At 46.6% G+C, this 24,624-nt stretch overlaps 2 protein-coding genes across 6 annotated transcripts in view; one reads left to right on the plus strand and one right to left on the minus strand.

Annotated features, from left to right (window-relative positions):
• Nucleotides 1–9,825, minus strand: part of LOC138510492 (zinc finger protein 845-like) — a 252,430-nt gene extending 242,605 nt beyond the window's left edge. For all 5 annotated transcript variants that reach the window (XM_069626185.1, XM_069626184.1, XM_069626183.1 and 2 more), the window contains exon 1: nucleotides 9,582–9,825. In XM_069626185.1, coding sequence (XP_069482286.1) covers nucleotides 9,582–9,626 — 45 coding nt within the window. In that variant the 5' untranslated portion in view covers nucleotides 9,627–9,825. The remainder of the gene's footprint in view (nucleotides 1–9,581) is intronic.
• Nucleotides 9,826–10,179: 354 nt separating this feature from the next.
• LOC138510494 (zinc finger protein 34-like) overlaps nucleotides 10,180–24,624 on the plus strand; it is a 167,667-nt gene continuing 153,222 nt past the window's right edge. The window contains exon 1 of the mRNA XM_069626186.1: nucleotides 10,180–10,315. Within this exon, the coding sequence (XP_069482287.1) occupies nucleotides 10,292–10,315 (24 nt within the window). The 5' untranslated portion in view covers nucleotides 10,180–10,291. The remainder of the gene's footprint in view (nucleotides 10,316–24,624) is intronic.

Here is a 24,624-nt window from a genome sequence, read left to right on the forward strand (position 1 = left end):
TTGTGTGGGATGGGAATGATCTGCAGTAATCCACTGCAAAGATGGCTACATAATCGGTTACAGCCTTGGTCATTTGAGGCCACCAACACAAGCGTTTCAGCAATGCCACTGTTTTCTTTTTGCCTGGATGGGCTGCTACTTTAGCCTTATGGCACCAGTGCATCGCCTCTTCTCTCAAGGGAGGTGCAAGGAGGAATAGGAGGCCTTGTGTATATTTGGCAAGCTATCATGGTACTTCATGTTCCATTTGGTCACTTCTTCCTGGTAAAGCAAGACCCATGAACGAATAGCAGAAAGAAGCGGGACAGGAGAAGTGCAAACACAGATATTCCACATTCACTGTAATGTTTGCATATCGGAAGTAGCCTCTGCACCACGAGGCAACACAGATATTCCACTTTCACTGTAATGTTTGCATATCGGAAGTAGCCTCTGCACCACGAGGCAACACAGATATTCCACTTTCACTGTAATGTTTGCATATAGGAAGTAGCCTCTGCACCACGAGGCGAGGCTCTGTCAGTCTGCATTACACCTATCTGTTACTGGCATACTTGATATTGGGTTTTTACTGCCCTGTAACTGCATACTTGATGCTACATCTTACCTACCTGTAACTCCAGACGTCATATTGCACTCTGCCTACCTGTAACATACTTAATGTAGCCCTCTTACCATGAGGTGAGGCTCAGCCAGTCCGTGTACTTGCACCTATCTTGTCCCAATATGCTTGTCGGCATGCCTGATGTAGCCCAACGTACCATTAGGTGAGTCTTTGCCAGTCTGCGTACTTGCACCTATCTTGTCCCAATAGGCTTGTCTGCAAAACTGATGTAGCCCCTTGCACCACGAGATGAGGATCTTCTCGTCTGTATGCACATACCAATGCTGCCTGTAACCCATATGCGTATCCTTGCACTCTATTAATGAACCATGCACATTCGGTATCTGGCGCCTAGATGCCTTAGGGATTTGTGTACTGAAATAAATGCAAAAATAAATAAAGTGCTCCTTGCTCACTACGTAATCAGTGATATGTGGGAGCATGTCTCCTCCCATGTTTTGTGAAAGAGCGTCCGCTTTACTGTATCTAGTTCCGGATCGGTACTTAACAACAAAATCAAAAGCAGCGAAGAACAAAACACCAGCAGACCGGTCTGCTGTTCTCACAATGTAATGAGGCCAAGTCACAAAGGTTTTGATGATTCATATAGACAATGATTTGCCCCTTGGCTCCCATCAGATGTTGACGCCAAACTCGAAAAGCGACCTTAATAGCTAGTAATTCTTTCTCCGTGACAGTATAATTGCAATCAGTCGCAGTCCGTTTGCGTGAATGATAAGCAACTGGGTGAAGGTGCCCCATAGGGGGACATATTTGTGAGAAGATAGGTCCAACAGCAAACAGAGGCCTCATCTTCCACAATTAAAGACTGAACACGACTGAGATGCTGCAACAACGAGGATGTTGTGAATTCCTAGGGATTAGAATGCTTCTTGGTCAGAGCAGTTGAAAGTTACAGAGGGACTAGTAAGGCAGGTTAATGGTGATACCAGCAAGGAGAACCCCTGGATGAAACGCTTGTAGAAATGTGCAGTAACCAGGAAAACCTGCTGTTTCTTGATGGCAGGTGAAACAGGCCAGTCTATGATTGTTTTTACCATAGAGGTGGAAATGTATACTCCCTTGGCAGACAATATGGACCTCAGGAATTCCTGGTTGTGAAACAAATGTTTTCCAGTTTTGCATAAAGCGAGTTTTTCCTTAGTCTTTGCAGCACTTCTTTTATGTGTTGTATGTGTTCTATATATGAAAGGGAGTAGATCAAGATATCATCCAAATATATTATCATGTACATATCTAGAAGGTCATGGAACACGTCATTAATAAAGCTTTGAAAGGTTGCCAGGACATCACAAAGCCCAAAAAGGCATCACTTAGTATTTGTAAAGACTGTATTTAGTGCAGAAAGCTGTCTTCCACTCGTCCCATTCCTGAATATGCACTAGATTGTAAGCCCCACGAAGGTCCAACTTGGTAAAGTGGTCTAAGTGATGGAGCTGGCCCAAGAAGACAGATACCAAGGGTATAGGATATTGGTTCTTAATGGGGATTTGGCTAGCTCTTCATTAGTCAATGCATGGGAGCAGGTCACCCTCCTTCTTTGCAACAAAGAACAAAGGACTAGCTGCGAAGGAGAATGAAGGCCTGATAAAACCGCTTTTAGTGCATGTATTTCTTTAGGACTCGATCTTCTTGTTGAGTTAAGGAGAATATCCAGCCATGTGGTATTGTGCCGCCACGGGTGAAGTCTATGGGACAATCATATGGACGATGCAGAGTCAATGTTCAGCTTCCTTTCATGTTGAATATGTCCCTGAACTCCTTATAATCCTTCGGTAGGCCAGGACTGACGGCTCCTACGTTGTGGGTGGTGGTCAATAGCGCCTGACAGGGAGTAACCAGACGTATAAAGGCAGAGCACAATAGTTGAAACAATACAATGTCCAGAATAATGGCTCAAATTGCCCAATCAATACATGGGTTACGCTATTGCAGCCAACGGGTTTCTAAAATCAAACTGAATTGCTTGGTTGATATCAGGTCAAAGGCGTTTGTTTTTTTTACGTTCAGGTGGCAACAGCATAAACACCTCCCGTGTCTGTTGTACTACTGGGCCGGAGGACAGCTTGGTACAGTCTACAGCATGTACAGTTTCTGGTGAAGTCTTGGTTATTAATGTGATACCCCATTCGTTGGCCAATGCAATATCAACATAGTTACCAGAGGCCCCAGAATCCAAAAGGACAAGTTCTCGTTTAGCTGTATGACCACGTATAAGCAACAGGGCTGCCAAAAAGGTGTTGATGGTTCACTATTGATGTCTTTTCTTAGGTTAGGCTCATCCACACACACAGTCTTAAGGATAAACCCGAGGGTTCCTTTGGTCTTTTTCAGGCAGTCATTGATGTAGTGGCCCGGTTGGGCACAGTACATGCAAGCATTCATGGCGCGTCTCTTGTCCCGTTCAGCCAGGGTTAGCGGGGCACAGATGCCACTGATCGGCATGGGTTCAGGAGGTGTGTCAAAGGCCACAAGGCTACTAAACCTTACATCTGCGGACAGGGAGCTGGTGCATAGAGGTGTTCTCCTCTGAGTTTGACCATTTGTGCTTCAGCCTGTAACACTAAGTCCAATAAGTCATGCAAAGTCTTGGGAATAGAAGGAACAAGAGCAAGGGTGTCCTTTAGGGTGTCGCTCAGACCCATGTAAAGCACTGCTGCCTTCTTTCGCTCTGGCCATGGAGTATCAGCTGCAAACTGGTTGAAACAGGTGACATATTTCAACAGACCAGAATAACCCTGACTGAGTTCCAGGAGTTTGATATCTCAGGCTTGAGCTTTGAAACAGTTATGGAACACTGCTTTTTTCCTGAAGCAGAGCATCAAAATCATAAAGGATAGGACTATTAGTCTCAAGCAGAGAATTAGCCCATACAGCTGCTGTACCCCCGAGATGGGATAAGATGAAAGCAGCTTTTGTGATTGTGGTCAGTCTGCATAAATAGTAGCGCTTGCACTGGTTTACAAATGTGCTGTATTTCTGCGAGTCCCCGTAAACCGCTCGGGAGGATCTAAGGAAAATGTGTTGGGCGCAATGACAGGTGCAGCAGCAGCTAAAAGCTACGGAACGGGAGCAGCAGTATTTAGAATTGTGTCATATACATTATAGGATACACCTCTTGCAACCTTTTGTATTGCTCTTTTTCTTGTAGTTAGCCTGTCATTATTTACAACTAGAATTAGGCAACCATTTTAATTGGTCCTGCAACACGGCATGGCATCCAGCTTCTTGATGCTTGGCGTTGGTGACTCTCTGTAGGTAAAACATGTAAAAACATTATTAGCTATTTCGTCTGATCTAATTTAGCTTATTCAACAAGCCTCCTGTTCTTGTACTTACTATTTTTTTCCTTAATTGCTTTTGTTTAGGTTGTGGTCACAGCCTATCCTCTCTGCATTTGTCTTTATCTGCATAGAAATGAAAACTCACTGACTATTGCATTTAAAAACGAGAGGGAATCACAAAACAACTTGACATATTCCTAATATACGCTCACTTGTGGGAGAGGGGCTCTAGTTCATCTGTGGTATGAGATGGATTTCCCTGTGAAGTCACTTCTTTTTCTGTGAACAGAAGGGAATATTGTACAATCAGACTGTTTTACAGCTCTAACTATTACTGTGTGTTTGTTCTCTGCTGCAATCTCATTAATAACTTACTTGGTTGGATTTGAGTGCCAGCTCTAGGCTGTTGTCCTTGGTAACCGCTTCTCAAATCACATTCAGTTGTTGGTGTGCTGCACAAGCGTGCTGCAGGGATAAAACTGAATTACTGCCAGTGTCAACTTTGAAGTGCCTCATCGTCTAAGAGCACCATAGTTAGGGTGATGACTAAATCGGTATATCTACCTACCGATTAGTGTACTGGGCCCTCTGTGTCCATTCGGACTGCTTCAGTTCAAGCGTCTATCGAAATCAGCGCTACGCAGCCTCTCCCTGTAGTATATGCAGGTATCCCGGGGCAACACGGTCATGTGGTTTGGATCTGTCTAGGATCCTCTAGGATCGCAAATGTGGGCGCCATCTTGTAGAGGCGACTTTGATAGTATTTCCTAGTATAAATCTCTAGTCATTTAGGCATTACGTGGGTAGGGGCACATCTCAAGTCTAATAACTAATTTCCTTTTTATGTGCACCTAGACTGGTGAAGTTTGGTTATAATACCACAGGTTTGTAAGATAAATCCTGGTGTTTAACACAAGCAGTCTATGATCCCAAAATCGCTCATCTGACTGTGTGTATATCTTTATCTTCTACCACTGTGTCTATCTGCCATTGGTGGGCTTTAATACACTTTTGTGTAGTCGCAGCTTGGTACACAGACCCGCTGCGACCTACACAGTGTTACCATGGCGCCTGCTCAGGTGTCTACCTAAATGCAATGCGCTCTGTGTTCGCTCCATACTATTCTTGCTCTGTCTAGTCCCTCTTTTCGCATTGAAGTAAATTTTGGGTCAACTGAGGTGTAGCTAGGTACCATGGATCTGGGTCTTCCTGCAATCCATTTATTACAGTCTAGATCTTGCAAGTACTAATCTATGATGCAAGTTAAATAAAGATATGCATACATTAGTGACTCTTCAACAGTAAGAGTAATATACAGTATGTCATCAAAAAGTACGTACAACACAGCATTATGCTACCACTTCATTACCCTTCTGTATATGTATGACTGCATCTCACTTTTTTTCTCTTTCATTTTATTTTAATCAACAAATGACATACATACATCCAGTCCAGTCTGCCTGGTGGATACCCCATCGGTTTAGCTTCATGTGTCAGGCTTCAGATTTGTATTTGCAGTGCTTCTTTTTCACGGGCCAGTGCACAAGATTTCCAGAGGCAATTGTATTTTATAATGTTATCTTGTGCCACTCAATGTTTTCATTTAGTCCAATCTGATAACACTTAGCATAGCAAAAAAAAATCAGTTCTTGTTCTTTTTTTTAAACAGGCTGTCTTTGTCTGCATTAATATCTTTGTTTTTGACTATACTGTTTAACACTGACCATTTTATTTCTTCACATTCACAGCTGTGTCCTAGTTTAAATAAATTACCTACCATCAGTGCCTTTTTAATATGTGTTTTTAAATGTACAGATGCATTTGTGGATGCTCTATTGATACCTGTTTTGATAAATCAATGGTGAATAAGATTTTATTGAATGAATATAAAAAAATTCTTACAAATTGTGTAATATGCATGATAACTAGTATTTGGACTCTTCCTATACAAACAGTCCAGGAGGGCTTATTACAGAATTTTGAATATAGCCACTGTATTCACGTTAGCTGAATTCTATGTCAAGACCCAGAGGATCGGATTATGCTTCCTCTTATCTTTACTCAACTCGAGCAGCGTTACAATAACAATCTTATTAGAACAATAAAGTGAAAAACTGCACGTTCCATGTAAACAGTCTTTAGTAGTTCTTTTTTATTGGTGTTCAATAAACATGTGATCTTATTCCTCCAATAGTCTCTCAACATCCTATAAATCTGTCCACCATCTTGTTATCTTCCTCTTTCTTTGCTTTTCGGGCAGACAGTTAAGTGACAATTTATTTATTTATACAAATTAATGTGAATGTTTTAAATATTGTCTTGTAAAGCAGCGTGAGCATTGGGTAAACAATGCAAGCGAAGCATGACATGATTGAGGCTGAGCATATCCTCAATGTGGGGAAATGTTTATTCATTAAACGGTCTGATACTCTGTGACAAGAGTTCACATCGGTTTTAGGGGGCAGCATAGACACAGCACTGGAGAGGAAGCGCATCGGAAAGATGCATTTCCACCACTTCCTTTCTCCGGTTATCCGTGTCTTCTTCGTGTGCACGCATTTAAATATTCTATATCTCTCAGACAGAGGGATAACTATATATTCATTCTGCAGTAAGAGGGACGCTCCGCGCGCGCATTCATTTCGTGACAGAGAGCGTCTGTCAAGACACGCTCAATGAGGTGGAACAGCGCCACCTGGTGGCTAAACAAATAAAGTTGCAAAAAAGCAACGAAATTTACGGGCACAGACCCAAGAAAAACCGGACAGGCAAAAAGCCTGAATTAAGACCACTGCTCACATGGTAAGTGTGTCTGTGAGTGGAATACAGGTAAAAAAAACCTCTGAACAAATATTCTGATTGGATATTTCATACCTGTGGCAAATAATAACTTTGCGAACTCCTATGTGGCTGTAGATAAGGCACAAACATCCCTAAAAAGGGTGTTTGGGAGGCACATTTTTGTACGAACTGGCAGAGGAAGGGGCCGCTCGGCCAGCCGGTACAGCCATCAGAGGTCCTTCTACGACAGGAATCACTGGAGGCAGATGACCAAAGACCCAACCCATTCTTCCCATCCAGGGGAAGAGGGAGGGGTAGAGGCTGGAGGAAACCAGAACGCCAGCAGCAGCAGAACACAGGTGAGACCAATGATACAGAAAACCTGTACAATAGAGAGAGTACCCGCAGTAGAAAGAACTGGATATGCACATCAACTGCCTGGAGCTTCTAGCAGGCTCGTTCGCAGAAAAATGTTGGACACAGCCCCATGGTGTTTCACAAAGTTGTGAAAGCACAATATTGCATTCTCAAGATGGTCAATGTGTCCGCAGTGAGATATATAACCAGGTTAGGAGGAACGAGATCCAAGATGCTAGGGGATCTAGCGAAGAGTACTGACACTTATGCCTACAGAGAAGGATTTCAGTGACGGCACAGTACCTGCCGGGCAGTCTGAACGAAGTAGCAGATTGGAACTCCAGGTTCATAAGGGATGCCAGCGACTGGAAGCTGGACAAGAAAGTATTTCAGACACTGTGGGCAAGATGGGGACCTTTTCAGAGGGACCTATTTGCATCGAGACTGAACAGACAGATTGCTTGATTCTTCAGCTGGAGATCAGACCCTGAAGAAGAGGCTTATACGTTGAAAATGTGAATTTTTTGGCATAGCGGCTGTATTGAAGTTAGCTGAATTTTGATGCAACTGTCCACTAACCTCAACAACAAAAAAACTCTCCAAATCCTGCATACTCACCCTCAAACACTGAACAAAGCACACTCATACCTCTACCACAGCAAAATCCTAAAACCACCACAAACTGCACACACCCCACAAAAAACTAAACCAATTACATGCATGGACACTCATACACCACATAACTTCTGCCAACAAAAAACAAACATCACACAGTGTCTGTTAGTATCCGAAGTGAAGCTACCAACAGCACACCAAAGCTCTCTTGCGCTTTTCCCTCTCAATCCCACTAACCAAGCTGTCAGGAATCAAGGGAGATCGATTCCATCTCCGTATTGTCAGAGACAGTATGGACGTTCCAGGGTACGAAGTACACAGACGCTCTCACAGACGCCAAACCCTTTTAGGGAGAAAGGAACATCTTGCAGACACCGGCCAATACGAAAGTACACCTCTTTCTCTTCCCGGTGGCGGTTGCCATGGAAATTGAGTGTGAGACGCCGATGCATCCGACGTCAGACGCACGTTACGATCATGTGACCGTAACTTCATAAAACTCCTCCTCTCCCAACACTCATTGCTTCTGATTAGTTGCGAACTATGTTTTGTTCTTGCTGTCAAGTTGCCTACTTTGTGATTATTGCCGGTGTGAAAGTCTAGTAAGAGACTTATTCCTTGCCATCTCCGTACCCACCATTTTCCCCTTCCTCTTCTGTGCCTTGTTCCCACTACCTGTGTGTCTATTCCCGCTTCAGACCTACCTCTTCGTCGGCCTCCCTGATCCCTGTTCTCACCTGGACTGATTAGTGGATTGCCTTCGCCTCACGATTTCAACGCTGTTTGCTTCCTGCATGTTGCCGACCCGGACAGCTTAACGGATTGCCTTCGCCTCCTGATTTCAACGCTGTTTGCTTCCTGCACGTTGCCGGCCCGGACTGCTTAACGGATTGCCTTTTGCCTCCCGATTGTCCTTCTCTCGTACTGTGATCCGGAAACTTCCAGACCACTAAACCACCACGGACCCATATGAACGCAAGTGCTCTCCTGCATAAGACTGTGGGTACCCCCTCCACGCCTTTCTTCGGTACGGACTAGAGACTGCCATTTGTACCCTGGTAAGAAAGGGGGGAGCATCCTCGTTTCGTCAGATGTACTTGGGGGACTTCCTCTCCCTAGGCGTTCGCGTACCGTCGGGAATAGTCCCAGGCCTGTTGTACCTTACAGTCTTATTTTGGAGCACTTGTCCTGCCTCTATTTGGTCTCCTGAACCACCTATGGTAAGACGTGTCTGTCCTATTTTGCTTTATCTTCATGCTTTGGTCACTTGTGAGTATTTAGAAGTTTTTCCATTGTGTTTCCTCTTGTGCTTAGAATCAGAGTTCCAGGGCTCCCATTCTGTGATACTGTTTTCAAGCTTCTTCCCTTGGGGTCTTTGAGTATATACATTAAGGTATTAGATTTATTTAGTTGTTACATTTTTTGCTTAGGAAAGAAGTAAGATTGTTGTTAACCTATCTTTTACTTTCCGGTTTAGGGAGTCTTCTGCCACGTGTTTGGGTCCATTCTTCCAAACAATCGATCCCTGGTGTTGGTTTCATTGTAATCACACACAGGGTTATATTGTAGGGTAGAATTCATCGGCTACACTACGAGGGCAAGCCCGTACAGGCGATCCTGACACAAGCCCTCCTAGCACTCCTTCCTTTTCAGATCCGCCAGAGTGCCTGGAGACCACAAAAATGACAGCGCTGTGCGGTATAAATCACAATAACATATCATTGCATAACATACCATACAGATTTCCTTAATTAAACATTTTAACTCCATGATGCATACACATTTGCATTCACTGTGAACCTGCAGGCAAGGATGTGAATAACCACATAAAATCGCTCCAATAAGTAGGAATTAACATTTGAGGTAAATAGCAGGGGAAACGGTTCCTCACTGAAAAATGACATAAATTGGCCACTTGCCTTTTCAGAGATCTTCTGGTGGGCCATATCTCTCTTGATTTCCATTGCAATGTTCCAGGTGGACTTTAATGTTTGAGTTGAGGATGACTTGCATGTACACTGGAGGAGAGAAAGCCCGCTCACTCAAAAAAGTGCATCCGGAGCACAGCGACTAGATAACATAACCTCCTATTTCCAATTGCACCTTGCTTCTCAGTCGCACCACGTCTTCCCTATCATGTGGCGCAGATTGTATCCGATCCGGTTTGGCCTTGTAATACACGCGCACGCTCAAGATGCAGATAACTACACCTACACGCATGCGCGGTGGCAAATCCAAGCTCTGACTGTGTACCAACAGACTGATCCCATGCGGGAAGAGAGTCCCATTGGTGAATAGCAGTCTCGTCTACATGCGAACATTATTTTCACACACACTAAATGGACTACAAAACAGAATAAGAGGCACGCCTCCCCACCTGACAGGTGTGCTAGCTAGAAGTGAGCATCACTTGGGGACTAGTGTCCCTTGGCACGCAATTGCACTGGTGCTTCTTTGGGACTAAGCTGTGGTAGTGTCTCTTCCCTGGGCATGTGATACAGAGCGTACAGCCGGCAGCACGCACATTGTTCAAGAAGAGGAAGTTGTCTGGCCGGGGTCTTTGCAGCGCTGTTTTCCCAGCAAGACGCACTCTTTATATCGGATCATTGTTAGAGTTATCAGAAGAGATATGTCGTGGCAGGATGCGGATGAGGTGAGTAATGGCCATCTACAGGATCAGAGTGCCTGGGGAGCATCTTACCGATTTCAAGACTGAATCATATTACTTATTAGCTTCACCTCCCATTCTTGACAGGGTCCAAGCTCTCAGTCTTTCACAGCGCATCTATAGCAGCGATTTGCCTATTTCGAAGCGGTCACTAATTAAAGTTCTAGGAAATGGAACAGGATTGTGGAGTGATGGGATGATGGTTTTGGAAAAATCATAACCCCTGTCATCGTTCTGGTCACCCCTACAAACCATTGTTTTTCAACCTACCCTGCCATTATTTAACCACTTATCCGCAGAAGTGGGCGGAGCCTGCAATGATGGCTGTTATAAAGTCTCACTGTTGTCGTACATGTTGTCGTACATGTAGCTCAGCACTCAGACACAGACCAGCTGTGGAGCCATTGTATTGTCCAGGTGGTAGCTTTATTATACATATGTACAGGTTGTACATAGACCAGTTACTCTTGAGGTATTTATTTATTTTATTTATTTGCATTTTTAAAGTGCACAGCTGCCCTAGGGCATTATGGCGCTGTTACAAGAAGGTTTGCTTGGCATGGTGAAAATAACGACAAAACAGAAATGGAGACACGGTTACAGGCATGGCTACAGTTCCGAGGTTACATGGGAACAGTGAGCATGGTACAGTTGTAATATTCAGATATTGTTGCATGCAGTATTATTATAAGAGAGATTCACTTGAATAGGGTGGTTTTCAGAGCTTTTCTGAAAGCTATGAGGGATGTTTCAGCTCTTAGTTTAGGCGGTTAGGAGTTCCAGGCTTTTGGCACTAGGACTTCAAAACTCGAGCCGCCAGCTTTAACTCTGGTGAAGTTGGGGATTGCGAGTTGGTTGGCGTGCAAGTCCCTTTTGGGTCTGAGTGACTGGACTGGTTGTATCCATTCAGTAAGGTAGCTAGCGGCAGATTGGGATATGCATCTGTGGGTAATGGTGAGAGTCTTGAACTGAATGCGCTCTTTAACTGGGAGCCAGTTGCCTTGCTAGGGAGATGTGTTCCCTCTTTGGAATATTGAGGGCTGCTCGCAGAGCGTTGTTCTGTGCGATCTGAAGTCTGTTCATGTTTTTGGCAGAGGTGCCTAGTAGGAGGACGTTGCAGTAGTCCAGTTTAGCGCCTATGGTTGCCCAGTGACATAGATGAATGTACAGGAACAGGAATAGGTAATAACACTACATGCAAAGGAGTAGACCCACCGGCCATCCTATCATCCCAGCTCAGGCCCCCAAATGACACTCTTGGAACATTCACTCACAGATCCAGTCAATATTCTCCTGAGCTCCATTCACACATCAACATTCTAATAGCAAGCACTGCTGACCAGTGACAAGACAAGACCACAATACAACAATGGCTTATGGGAATTCAGGACGAACTTAGACACCCAAGGGCAAATAGCACATACAAATCAAGCTTACTCCAGTCCCTAACAGAGGCATTCCCACATGAACTGCTAGGTCACATACCTTATGCAGGAGACCACTAGCTGCAGAAGACATGTTTTGTCTTCACTGGGTGTATCAGTGAGTCATTGCGTGGATCTCTGGGAACAGTAAGCTCGGATTCCACTTCTAGGCATACCTATCATGATTATGCGGTGGATAGAGTTTCAGTAAATCATAACTCCTCACTACCAAGGAGCTTCGAGTTCCTGTTCATCAAATATTTGTTTTAACCCCTAAATGGTATTGTATGCTGAAAAATGTTTGAAGAGTTGCCAAGAGCAATGGCAGAGGTTATCATGTATTCAGAACTTTCCATCCATCACTATTCAGTTTTGCAATAGTCACCCAAAGTGAGACTGGTATGCCCACATGTGGGTCCTGAGCTTTCTGTGTCTAGACATCTATGTTACAGCTCACTGGTGCTTGAAACATGTCTTCGGTTGCTTGTTGCCTCATGCATTTCTGGATGTGGCCTTGAGGTTCGTGATGGACTGACCATTTTCTTCTGGCACAACAACTGATTTCCATGTGGTCTTTCCCTTCTGTAATTTCATGGTTGGCTGAAAAATGATGGGTTGGAAAGTCGACCAGAGCAAGTTTAACTGGTAACAATTTCACATTAGATCCTAGTGCTAACACACGTTCCTGGATGGGAAGACATCGGAATACAATAATATAGAAAGGGGTGCAAATTAGTTAAATGAAATGTCTTTAGAAGTGATAGCTGCAGCTAAACCTAGTTTACAGCGATTGTGGCAGAAACTGCTGAAAGACAGTTCAGTTCTGGTTTCGATTTCTTTTAGAAAACTGGAGAGAGCAGCTAAGCTTTAAGTTTGGGGCAGCATCTGTTGAACAACAATTGGGTTTTACTTTCCACCAGGAGATTGTTCCAATTGTTGGAGCCAAACGCAGCTAGAGAGCAGCCCCCATGATGGTTTCTGCATACATTTGGCAGGTTAAGCAAGTTGAGAGAGATAGATATCAAGTCCCTTGAAGGGATGTGCCTCTTTATGCCGCGAAATATGTAATTGTGACCTTTATTGGAAAGACTCTTGTGGAGGCTACACAAGGTCTTAAATGTTATTATATGCTTGACAGAGAGCCATTTCAGAGTTGTTCGAGCCAATGTTATGGTGTCCCAGGGTATGAGGGACAAAATATGTCCAACAGCCATGTTTTGGAGCAGATGGAGCTGACGGTTGGAATCCTCGTAGAGGCACATGTAAATGAAGCTAAAATAATCAGGTCTGGAGAGCACAAAGGCTTAGGCAGCATCAATGTTCTAGGACATTAACTCCACACCCCTCTTCCTCATCCCAGTACTCACTTATGAGGCTCCACCACCCACCCATACAGGAACTTTTGTTTATTTTTCTTGGAGGTATATATACCTCCCACTTACCCATAATCCACAGTTCTTTTTCTCCTGTCTCCGACGGGGACTGTTTCCTCTCGGAGCAGGGATCTGAGGGGCATTGTTTGGTGTCCTCCCAGGCGGTGTCTCCAGCGGAGCGGAGTTGGTCGCCTGGGGAGATGGTGGCCCCTTGTCTCCCTGCAGGGCTTGGGGTTCAGCTGGGCCTGGACCCACGCCTTTGACCCTTGTGCAGGGCTTGTGGGTTGCTGAGCGTTGGACTGCAGGAAAGTTGCTCAGCAGCGGATGTCCGGTGATGGTGCGGGTAGGAGGTTGGTATGCCCTCCCGCTGCCTCTTCATTGTCAGGCATTGGGTGGCAGGCCACCTGTCCGGCCAATTTGCTCCCTCTTCAGTGCGATTTGGTTTTCCTGGCAAGGAGGGGGTTTAGTATGACCTCCCTGCTTTCTCTTTGGTGTCAGGCAATGGGGAACAGGACCCCATTTCCGCCCTGTTGGCAGCTGCGGTGATGCAGCATGTTTTGGGCGTGGTGGGGGTTTGGTGTGCCCTACCCACTGCCCTTTTGATGTCAGACGTTGGGAGGCGAGGCTCCCTTCTGGCCTGTTCGTGGCCGCTTCTGTGCGGCGTGGTTTCGGTGGGGGGGGTGGGTGTGTCCTCCCCGCCACTTGTCTGGTGTAGCCGCTGTTTCCCTGTTTGGGGGCAGCCCTGCTTTGCTGGCTTCTCTGCTGTGCGGGAGAACCATAGCTCAATGAGGGGGATCATTGGGCTGCCTTCAGCAAGAGGATGCAGTCATGCCCCTTCTCTGGCACGGGTTGGGGCTGTGACTGAGTATGGTGGTAGTCATGCTTACCAGCTCAGAGCCTATTGACTATAGACGGCCCCCCTCTTCTTTTGCAGGTCCTGTGGTGACATGGAGGGCCTCTGGCTGTTTTGATTTGGCTTTGGTTTACTTTTGGCATTGTTGTGGTCTGCAGTCTGCGCTTTGGTTTGCCAATCCACAAGAGTCAACAGAGAATAGGATTATGACCCCGGCTTTGGCCCACCCTGGCATGAGTTCTTGTCATATGCAGGGAATAGGGGATCCCAATGGCTCAGATGGTTGAGCTGATGTCTCCCAATTGCCTGGCCTGTGGTTCCAATTGCTGCTCAGGCCGGTGATGCTGCTGTGGCGGTGTCAGATTATAGTTATTAGTTCTTTAGATGATCCAGGTGACCCCAAGAGTAGGGCATGGGTTTGCTCTCAGCAAGTTGCTGGGGGATGCAGATGTATGTGGCCCGGTGTTGGGAGGGCTGCAGGGGTGAGTCCCCCTGACCTACCCATCCTTTGGGTGTTAGAACTGTCATGTCTGCCTCAAGGCTGGCTGGTACCAGCTAGCGCATGCCGGTTTTTGCCATGCAGGGTGCCTTTCTGTTGGACCTTCCATTTTGGCTGTCTTTTTTTTGCTCCCGTCATGTTCATGGCTGCGAGTGGGGGCTTGTGTGGCCTCCCCTCCTCTCTGCTTTCCGGGCCTGCCTGGAGGTGGTTCTCCAGCGGATTGCTCCTCCGGGTCGATGGCGTGCTCGTCCTGTGGTGACCTTGCCTACTTGAGGGCTAGCTGTCCCGTGGTTGCTCCTGCGGTCCCGGGGCTTACCTCCGACTTTTTCTTGGGTCTGTCTCTTGGATGGGGCGGGTTTGGTTCGGCCCTCCCCTCCTATCCGAGGTTTGCTGCATGTGGAGGCTCCTGGTCTCTCTGTGAGGCTTGGGGAGCTGGCTGTGCTTCCCCCTGGGCCCCTGGCTGGGCTTGCTAGTCCGTTGGGTGGGCTGTTTTGGGTGGGCTGTCGAAAAGGGTGGCCCCTTTTCAACCATGCCGCTTATACGTTGGTTGACGTTTCCCGCTCGTCTTTCTGCCGGTTGTGGACTTTGGCCGGAGTGTCCGTACATGGCTCCCGTCTAGGCAATTTTCTGGTTCGGTCCTCACTCGCTTGTCCTTCCTTAGTTGGTCCCTGCGACTCTGCTGCGTTCTTTCTCCTGGGTCCTTCCCGCTTCTCTCCTCCCTACTGTCTGGCTGTACTGGTCATACCTGTCTGTGACTTGGGTGTTCGGCTGTTTGTCTCCCCCGCTTCCCTTGCCGTTGAGTGTCCGCCAACCTTCTCTCATGCTGCCATGGGAGATTGGTTAGGCCTCCTATGGAGCTGGGTTTCAGGTGGGTGGCTGTCTCCCGCAGCCGGGACTTCTAGTCGCTCCCTCAGCTTCTCGTCTGTGGGGGGGTTTGGAGTGGGATCTGGACCTACCCCACTCCTCTGCTGTGGTGGCCCTGCCTGGGAAGGCGTCCTCTGGATCGTTGTTTCTTTGTCTCAGTCCCTGGCTTTGTGGTGCCAGTTTCCCCCTACAGGGTTGATTGGGGGGGAGCTATCAGGGGGCCGCTTCTGTCACTGACTGTTGGTTCTCGCTTCTCCTTTTGGGGTTTTGGCTGGGGCCAGCCTGTAGCCTGTTATGCTGTATCCCTTCTGTTGGTGTCTGGCTGGGGTCCCGCCCGGCTTGCAACAACGGGTGGGATCTGGGGAGGTTTCTTCTGGGTTTCATCCTCCTCCTGGTGCACTTTTGCCTCTGGGGTTCCTGCTTACTCTTTTATTCAAGGGCTGTGGGTGCCTGGCCGGTTGTGTCAACTGTGTGGGGCTCAACTGCTCAGGTCCTTTTGTGGGGGATGATGATGCTGCTTGCTGATTCTGGTTGTGCTCCTTCACTCTCTTCTTGGCACTGCCTCTAGGCTCGGTCTTCTGGGTTGTGGGTTGCAGGGCGTGGCGTGTCTCCTCTGCTCCCTGCTTCTGTGGTTGTTGTGTGTACCTTTAGCGGGTGACTCCCTGGTTGCTGGGGTGACTGTTGCTGCCCCGGAGGGCCGGTTAGCCGTTCAGCTCTGCGGGGGCTTTTGTATGGCACCTGTGCCCTAGGCTGTGGCCCCTGAGGGGCTTTTCCTGGCTGGTTCCTCCGACTTTCCAGGGACTCTGGTGGAGGGGTTGTCTTGTGCGCCTGTTCTCAGGGAGTTCTAATGGCTATGCTCGGGCACCCCCCCTTCTGTTTGGGTGGGGCTCTGCCGTGGCGGTGGGATCCTGGGTTTCCGCCAGGCGGCTTCTCTGTTGTGGGCAGGTGCCCGGAGGACCTGGCCGGCTGGCACCTTTGTCTCCATTTGGGGGCCGCGTGGGGGTGTTGGTGCCTTATCGCTTGGCCTCCTTTTGCCTCGGGCGGTGGATATTCGGGTGGTGTACTTCCATTGGTCCTGTGGTTCTGCCCTTCTGGCATGCCCCGTCTCCCTGGGCCTTTTATCCTTCCTCTAGTGGGAGTGGGGGGAGAGTTGGCTGGTGTTCTTGTGCCTGTGGCTCTGGTTTATGGCCTTCCTTCTGGGGTACAGGTCTACCAGGGGGTTCGGCTGAGGTGCCTTCCCTGTGGTGGGGGCTTCCAGGCTTCTCCATGCTCCGGTGTCTGATGGAACGGGGTGGCTTGGCTGTTCCGAGTCTGTCGGGTTCTCTGTTGTGTGACCTGTCTGTTTGTGCGCCTGGGGGTCTTGGGGCTCATTGCTCTGGGAGGGTTTTGGTTCCCTGTTGAGGGTTCCTTGTCTTCTGGGGGTCCTCTCAGGTGGCTTCCGGCATCCCTGGCCTTGTGCAGGTAGGATGCTATTGGTCAGGGGTGAGTGACCTGAGTGGTTTCTCTTAGCCATTCCTCTGGCGTTGGATCCTGGCTCTGTCTGTCTTCTCCTTGGTGGTGGTCTGCGGGGGTTGGGCCTTCTGGGTGGTCCACCTGGCTGCTCCGTTTCGTCTTTGGTCCCCAGTTTCGGTCTAGGTGGTTCCTCTCTGGCACTGCTTGGTGCCTCCTCTCCCTTCTGCGGCCCGGTGGGGAGGGGGGGTCTTCGTACTCTCCTGCCGGGTTTGGGGGTTCTCCTGCTTGTGCTGGGATTGGTGGGCCGTTTCGTTGGGGGTTTTGGTTTACTCTCGGCTCCTTCAGTGTGTGTGTGTGTTCCTCCTTGGGTCTGCAAATTGGGTAGCACTTCTGCTGTCGTTCCGTTGGCTCCTTTTTGTCCACGTTGTTTTTGGGGTGCAGGCTCTCATGGTTGCTTTGTTTTATATTGTAGTCCGCGGGTTTGCCTTCTGTGGCATTACGTGTTCGTTGGTTTACCCTGGGTCTGTTCTTTCTAACTTCTGGGCGGCCTTGGGGGTTTCTGGACGTGTTTGCTGGGTGGTTCGTTTGGCGGTTCCGGATGCCTTGTTGTATGATTCTGGCTCCTTGGTGGTGGTCCATGGGCTGGACTGCGTTTGTAAGGTGCGGGGGCTTCGGAGGCGCTCCTCTGCCTTTTTGTGGATTTCTTTCCGCATTCCGTGGGGTTGCTGCAGTGTCTCCTTGGTTTGGGGTGTCTCATTGTGCCCTTCCACTTCTTGTTGGCTTGAGTATGCCTCATAGGTGAGTACTGGAACAAGGAAGAGGGACGAGGAGGTAATGCTCAGATTACTTACCGGTAATCTTCATTACTCCTAGTCCTACTCTTCCTTGCCACAGTACTGCCAACCCTCTGCACCCTCCCGCGGTGTGGATGTTCCTATGATCCGACTCGTTTTGCAATGAACTGAGGATTATGGGTAAGTGGGGCTATATGCACCTCCAAGAGAATGGAAAAAAGAGTTATTATCGGAGGCGGAGCGCCACAGGTGAGTACTGTGACGAGGAAGAGTAGGACTAGGAGTAATGAAGATTACCAGTAAGTAATCTGAGCATTATTAAGTAGGGGGAGATTGATCTGCTCATGTGAAATCGGAAGTGTGTTTTTGTGATGTCAGATTAATTTGAGCGGTTAAGGTCCAGTCGCTGTCAAACCGTATCCTTGATAGATGCTTGCAATAGGGAAGAATGAAGTAGGATTACCCCAAGAAGTAGGCCATTTGAAAGGAAAAGAGGACAGCTTGGCTTGCGACCTGTGAAAGGTCTGGTCATTCATGTTTTGGAGCTAGGTTGGCATCAGGTCCATGTCCATATCTCAAGGCACCATCTCCAGGTGGAGTGGAGTCGGCAGCATTGGTCTGAACGTGAGGGATGCAGAAGTTGATTAGATTGTCTAAGGGACTGTCATATGTGTTAAAAACCCAGTGGCTCCACACATCGGGAACAGTCTTATGGCTGATGCAATGAAGGGCATTGCACTAGTCTTAAGGAGTCTGTTGTTGAGTAGGTCATGTTTTACAGTGTCAAAGGCTGCAGAACGTCCAGAAGAATAAGTGTAACAGGAGGGATTTCTTCCTCATGAATAGGAGACTCAAGTGTGTGCTTCTTAATTGGCAGGTCTCTCGGGTGTCATGCAGCCGGCCATGATTTTAGCTTTGTGCCATCAGCCGTGTGACAATGATTTTCTTCAGGAGTTGCCCGGGAAGGGAATGTTGGAGCTGGGGTGGTAATTGTCCATAACTGTGCGGTCTGCTGGCTTCTTCAGACTAGGGCCGTACACAGACTGCTGGCGAGAGCTGCACTGCATAATTCGGCGTCGCGTTAAGCGAGTAGTGTATTACGTCTTTCACCTGAGAGGCAGAGAAAGGCTGGCTTTGATCTGCTAAGGGCCTAGGTCTTCTAGCATTTCCAAGTATCTCGCCTTCCAGGTGTGACATTGGTCGAGGTGCCGGATGTCGGGGAGTCAGGCAGAGTGGGGAGGGGAGAGCACAGTTGTTGCTTGGCACTTGTTTGACCTTATCCTGCAAGGCGGTTGCTAGTTTGGCGGCAGTGTGGCTGTGGGGTTACGGTTGGAGCGGATCATTAGGATCAATTAGGTTTTGCTGCATTCAGTATAGGTTTTTCAAAACCTGAACCTTGATAATGTAGTTCTAAAAATATGCCCTCATTTTCAGTTCACAGGCATGATACTTGCCTTGGTTAAGTGCTTTTACAGTCCAGTTTGCCCTCTGGTAAACTTGCCTTTTGCAGAGGCGTTCAAGGTTCCCCACTGCTCTCTTCAGCTTGATGAGGCGTTTACCCAGTGTAGTTTGGCTGGCGCAAAGGGCTCCTGCGATCTTGCTATAGAAGGTATTGAGAAGGGAGGAGGGTGACAATCCCAAAAGATGGGTAGGAAAAGAGAACTTGTCTTGAAATTTAGCCTTAGTCAGCCGATTGCAAGGTCTAGAGAGGGTTTACATTTGAAACATGCAGATTTATTTAGCAAAAGACTTGTACAAGGATGATCTAATAACCCCCCCACCCCCACCTCCGTCGATGAAGACCTTTAGGAACATTCAACTCGTTTAAGAGATATGACATGAACATGATTGATATCTCTTTCTAACAAGGCTTTTATTGAAGGAATTGAGATCAATCCTCACTATATACACAATCTTAAAACAGAATAAAACCTCAACAGTGGCACTTTTGAATGGTAAAAATATGAACCGACAGTAGTTTAGTTGCAAAGTATGGGTTAAGAAAAGTAATGACCTCAACTGACCTCACAGACTGCGCTCTACCATCCTGTCATATTTGTACATTTGACCATTCATGTGATTCATGGTATGTTATCTACTCAAAATGGAAAATAAAGGGCTTGAGTCAAGGTAAGTGTCTACACTTCTGTATTATTTTTCATACAGATTGACACTATACTTTTTCTGTATTATCATTCATACAGGTTGACAATGTTTATTCCAGAAGGATTTAAAAATAAGATTCAACATTCAATTTGAAAAATATATAGAACACAATAACACGCCAGTATAAGGAGCACAGCGACACGCCAACACGTGTTTTGACCCAAACAAAGGTCGTCCTCAGGGCGTATAACCAAATGATATTTGAGCAAATTATATCACAAACATTAGTCATTAGCTTTGTTTAGAACAGTTTGAGATTTCTTGTTCCTATAGGAACGGTTGGTTTGAGTATATCTTGTTATAGCACGAAGTACTAGGCAGTTTTTTAGGCTCAAGGTTGTCTGTTTATTTCATTGCGGCTGATCGGTATTTCGCCGTTGGATAGATAATGTCCGCTTCACTAGTGCAGCAGTGTTTGAGGCAGGTTTCCCTCTTATGTTAGTGGCTGTAATCGGCAGATATCCAAGAGCAGCGTGCACAATAGCGACCGCCGTCGGGCACTGAGGCTGCATCCTGGTTCCAGTATACATGTCTGCTGAGTTTCCCAATGTCATGTGTGGCACCTTCAGTCAGTGCTGGGTTTGCACATTGTATGCTGGGACTTGTTGTTTGCATGTCTTCACTTGAAAATGTATGCACACAAATCCCAGAATTCTATGTCATTTCATCGACGGGTGTAATTTCAATGGGTTTTTTTGGGGGGATTTTTTACCGGAAAAACTCATCGAAATTGATGTATTTTTATCTTGGGGGGGTTCCCGCCGCATGCCCCCAATCCTTGTTTGTTTTTTACCCATTCCCGACTACCCCACGCCTTATATATACTTTTCCAACCCCCACTATATATTTTGATGAGTTTTTTTGGGTAAAATGTACTCGGAAAAAAAAAACATCGAAATGACACCCGTCGATGAAAGAATGCTATACCAAATCCCAGCATGCATTCTGCAGAATCCCGACTGGCTGAAGCTATCACACGCGTCATGGGGCCACTTGGCCTCTATGTGTGTGTTGCCCTATACCAGTGTGTGCTAGAAGTTGGCCCCTTAAGCTTACGTCTAAAACACACACACAATGACCATCTCTTTGCAGGAAACATAGAGGAATTGTGATTGTCAGATGGATAGTTGTCACAGGGTGCAAAATGTCCAGTAGCCACTGGCTAGTGATATTTGACTCTAAGCGAGTAAGAAATGGTGTGCTGTGTGTATGCATAGAATTGAGGTGTCAAGTGACTTTTTACGGCAGACTACTAGCTTGCAACTTTAATGTTGCCCCTTGGTGAACAGATTTGCCACCTCAGGCAAATGAAGAGAACATTTTACTTGACCCGTTTAATTGTTCATTGGCCTTGGCAATTGCACTTGGGCACTGCCCTTTTGCACTGCAACCTGCAAATTGAGTAAACGCTGCCTGCCATGTATGCATGGAAGGCAGCGTTTACAATGGATTCCTATGGTGTTCAACTGCTTTTTGCTGGTGCATAAAGCAGGAGGACTCTATAGGAACCCCAGCATTTGCGCCGGCATGAAAATGCAAGCTTGTGCAAATGCTGGAGTATGGCAGAGAGGAATGAAGCGGCCAAAACATAATTGACTTTTCGTCCCTCCTCTCTGCCATACAAATCAAGAAAAATGCGCTATAACGGAAATAAAATGGGTAAAATCCCTATCTAAGGCGTTTGCAACGAGCTACCATGCTCCTAATCTTTTCCATGCTGGCATGGACACAAAGGAAGATTTTGAGTGTTTAGAAATCTGTCCTTGTAATATACTTCTAGGGAACAGTACCCTGCATGTGGTACTGTCGCAGGGTGCTGTAACCAAGAGCAAATACCAAGATCTGGTAATCAACTAAGTTAATTAGCAGAATCCATACTTAACCGCATTGTATGAAGTAGGCCTCATTACAAGCTTGGCCGGGCAGTGGCAGTAATTCCATTGTCGGCACTTTTTTGGGATGTAACGGAACTACCCGCACATTTACCGCACCGCCAAATGATGAGTTTGCCCTGGAAGTGGAAGGTTTGCATCCAGCAGGATCCTGGGGGCAAATCCTCCACTTTCCCGCCTAAAATCAGCCGATTTAACCAGTTTAAATAGCGCTTGCATTAAATCGGACCAAATTCCCATTAAGTCCTATGGACTCAAACAATCGGTACTACCACTGCCATGCCGCCACTCAGAGCCACAAGCCCAGGGGACCTAGTGGTGGTTGTTGAGGTGCCGCTTCTTCCCGAAGCGTCCCCTCGGAGAAGGCCCTGCTTGCACAGGAATGATACGCGGGAGCCGGGGTGTGATGCAACCTCTTTTATTAAACGCATCGGCGGAACTGCCGAACCTGCCCTCGTCCCTTCCCCTGATGTCACGTCCGGGACGTCATGTCCTGTGGGACCCAACGGGGGTCCGCCCACACAACGATGTGGGCAACCTGACAGTGGTTACAGTTAGCATTTGAGTGTTGACTGCTACCTCTGTGGTGCCTCCTATGTTATCTGACCCCCTGATCAGACTGTGGTGTTGGAGGGTGGGGGGGCCTCACCGATGCTTTGTAAAGGGCCAAATGCTAGTGTTAGTAATGAGCACGCAACATGCGATTGCTACGAGGAAGTGCTGCTATACTTTTTTCAACATTCTTTGAGAATTGAATTCATGGCAGCATGCTACGTGGGCCACGCTTGTCGCAATCGGCCGCAGTAGTGAAGACCCTTTCATCAATATATTGTGGCTGTCTATACCTGCTCCCAAATAAGAGGGAACAGCCCTTGTTTTATTCCTACTTAGGCACCTTCTCACTGTGACCTTTTAAAAGTACGCTTGGGTTGATTAGCAAAAAGGGCGTGTACAGTTCCCAAACTAATCCTGCATAATTTGAAAGCCAATGTCGCCAATGTTGTTAAATCTGTTGAGACTACAGAACATAACCCAGAGAATGGTCTCTTACTGGCTCTAAGTGAAAGTGATGCTTTGGAAAGGTTTCTTCATAATGGATACCTTAATATTGAATGCTTTTATATCGAAACTTTTATAACAAAAAAACAATAACTATTTGGGGGGGGGGGAGGGGCGCCCACCAAACACCGTTTCTCAACCCTAAAAACCCACCCCACCATGTTCGAAAAGATTTAACTCTTTACCCCACCCACACATACATTCTCAATATGTGTTTTTGTTATTAAAGTTTCGATATAAAAGTATGCCTGCATAAAGGATGATGCCTTATGTGACTCTTGTTATAAATTAATTTTCTAGAAAAATCACTTTAGAATAAAGGTCATGAGATTCGACCCCACGTCAATGCTGAAACTCAAAATCGGCAGAAAATCTCTGCTTTTAGGGGGTCATTCGGGGAAAAAGGAAGTTGCATCCTTTTGCGCAGGTCGTCAGTGCTGTTTTGTAATTTAAGCATGTTCCATAGTTGCTGAACGCATCACTGTGCAGTCAGTGTGTTATTGTACCATGCCATATCACCCTCCCATGGTCTTCATAGACAGAACATGGTCTTTGTTTTCGGTTTTTTTGTTTACTGCTGGTGCTGCTGACTTCAAACATTGATCCATCCCTATTCACAGCACTCTCAACCCACATTACCAGACTGTGACCCATGACATTGCACAGAAAAATGTCTCTTCAAAATCCAGGAAGTTACTATTGAAGCCTCTGGCAGAGACAATGCATGTCTGTCTGCTAATACCTTTTAGACTTAAGTGTGATCTTGAGCACCATATAGCATGGGACCCTACTTTAGTCTCTATCTGAGAAAGCAGCATCGGCCTCGGACACCTCCAAACCCTGCTTTGTATGACTCTTTTTTTTTTTTGCTCGATTTCCGCAAATATCCCCTGTTCCCAGTAGTTTTCAATGTCTACCTAGGCCCCCTCCTGAAGGTCTCAAGAGGCCACAACCTGATCTAGCACTCCAATGTGCTGGTAACATTCAACATGAACTTTGCCTAGCTACAATAAATACTTTTGATGATCACTGAATATATCTGTAAATATATATTCTTTATATAATAAAGTTGTGCATAGGAATTAACTCCAAAATATACTTGTAAGTATGTGCTTAAAAGTTTTTTCAGAACATAAGTAAAAATTACAGAAGGTGGTCTCAAAGGTCTATAAAATGTCTTAAACTTGAATTTTCATAAGACACATCGCCCGGGGTCCAATTAAAGTACCAAATTCAAAAGGATCGAATGCCAAAGGTGAGAGTCAATTTGACCTAAAACAAAAGGGTCACATTTTTTTTATATATATGTATATATATATTTTTTGGGTTTCAGTTTTGAAAAAAACATGTTTTTTACCACAGAAAAGGAGGGTTGGGGGGAACCCTCAAAACAAAAACAAAATATTTTCCCCTTTGGTTTTCGGTCCTTTTAATTCGACCCTTTGGTCATTCGATCCTTTGCATTCGAAACTTTGACCTAGAACCACATCGCCCTTATAAACACACTTATCCCCCAAGTACCAATGTTTATGGGTCGTTAGGAAGCAACAGACTAATATTAGCCTATGGAGAGAAGTAAAGGGTCTCCATATAGAGCCTGTAGGCAGTTTGGATTCAAAGAAACCTAAGGAGGGATCAGAGGACCCACCAGAGGGAATTTAGTTTAAGAATTGCCCTCACCATGCCCACAGAAGGGATAATGCAGAGGTGAGTAGTGACATCACCAGCAGGCAAGGACATGGTTTGGTTCTCCACGGTTGAGTCAGAGGGCCCTCAACAAAAGATCCTGATTAAGAAAAGCAGACAATGGTGTTCCAGTGAAGATCCTGCACAGTGGAGCCGTTGAAGCGCAGTTAGGGTGGTTGCGTTTTGACAACCAGGGTGCAAGGTCCGCAGTAGACAGATCCAGAGGAGCGGA

Source organism: Ambystoma mexicanum, chromosome 6p (genome assembly GCF_040938575.1).
Source record: "Ambystoma mexicanum isolate Mex_15411 chromosome 6p, UKY_AmexF1_1, whole genome shotgun sequence".
NCBI classification, from domain to species: Eukaryota; Metazoa; Chordata; class Amphibia; order Caudata; family Ambystomatidae; genus Ambystoma; species Ambystoma mexicanum.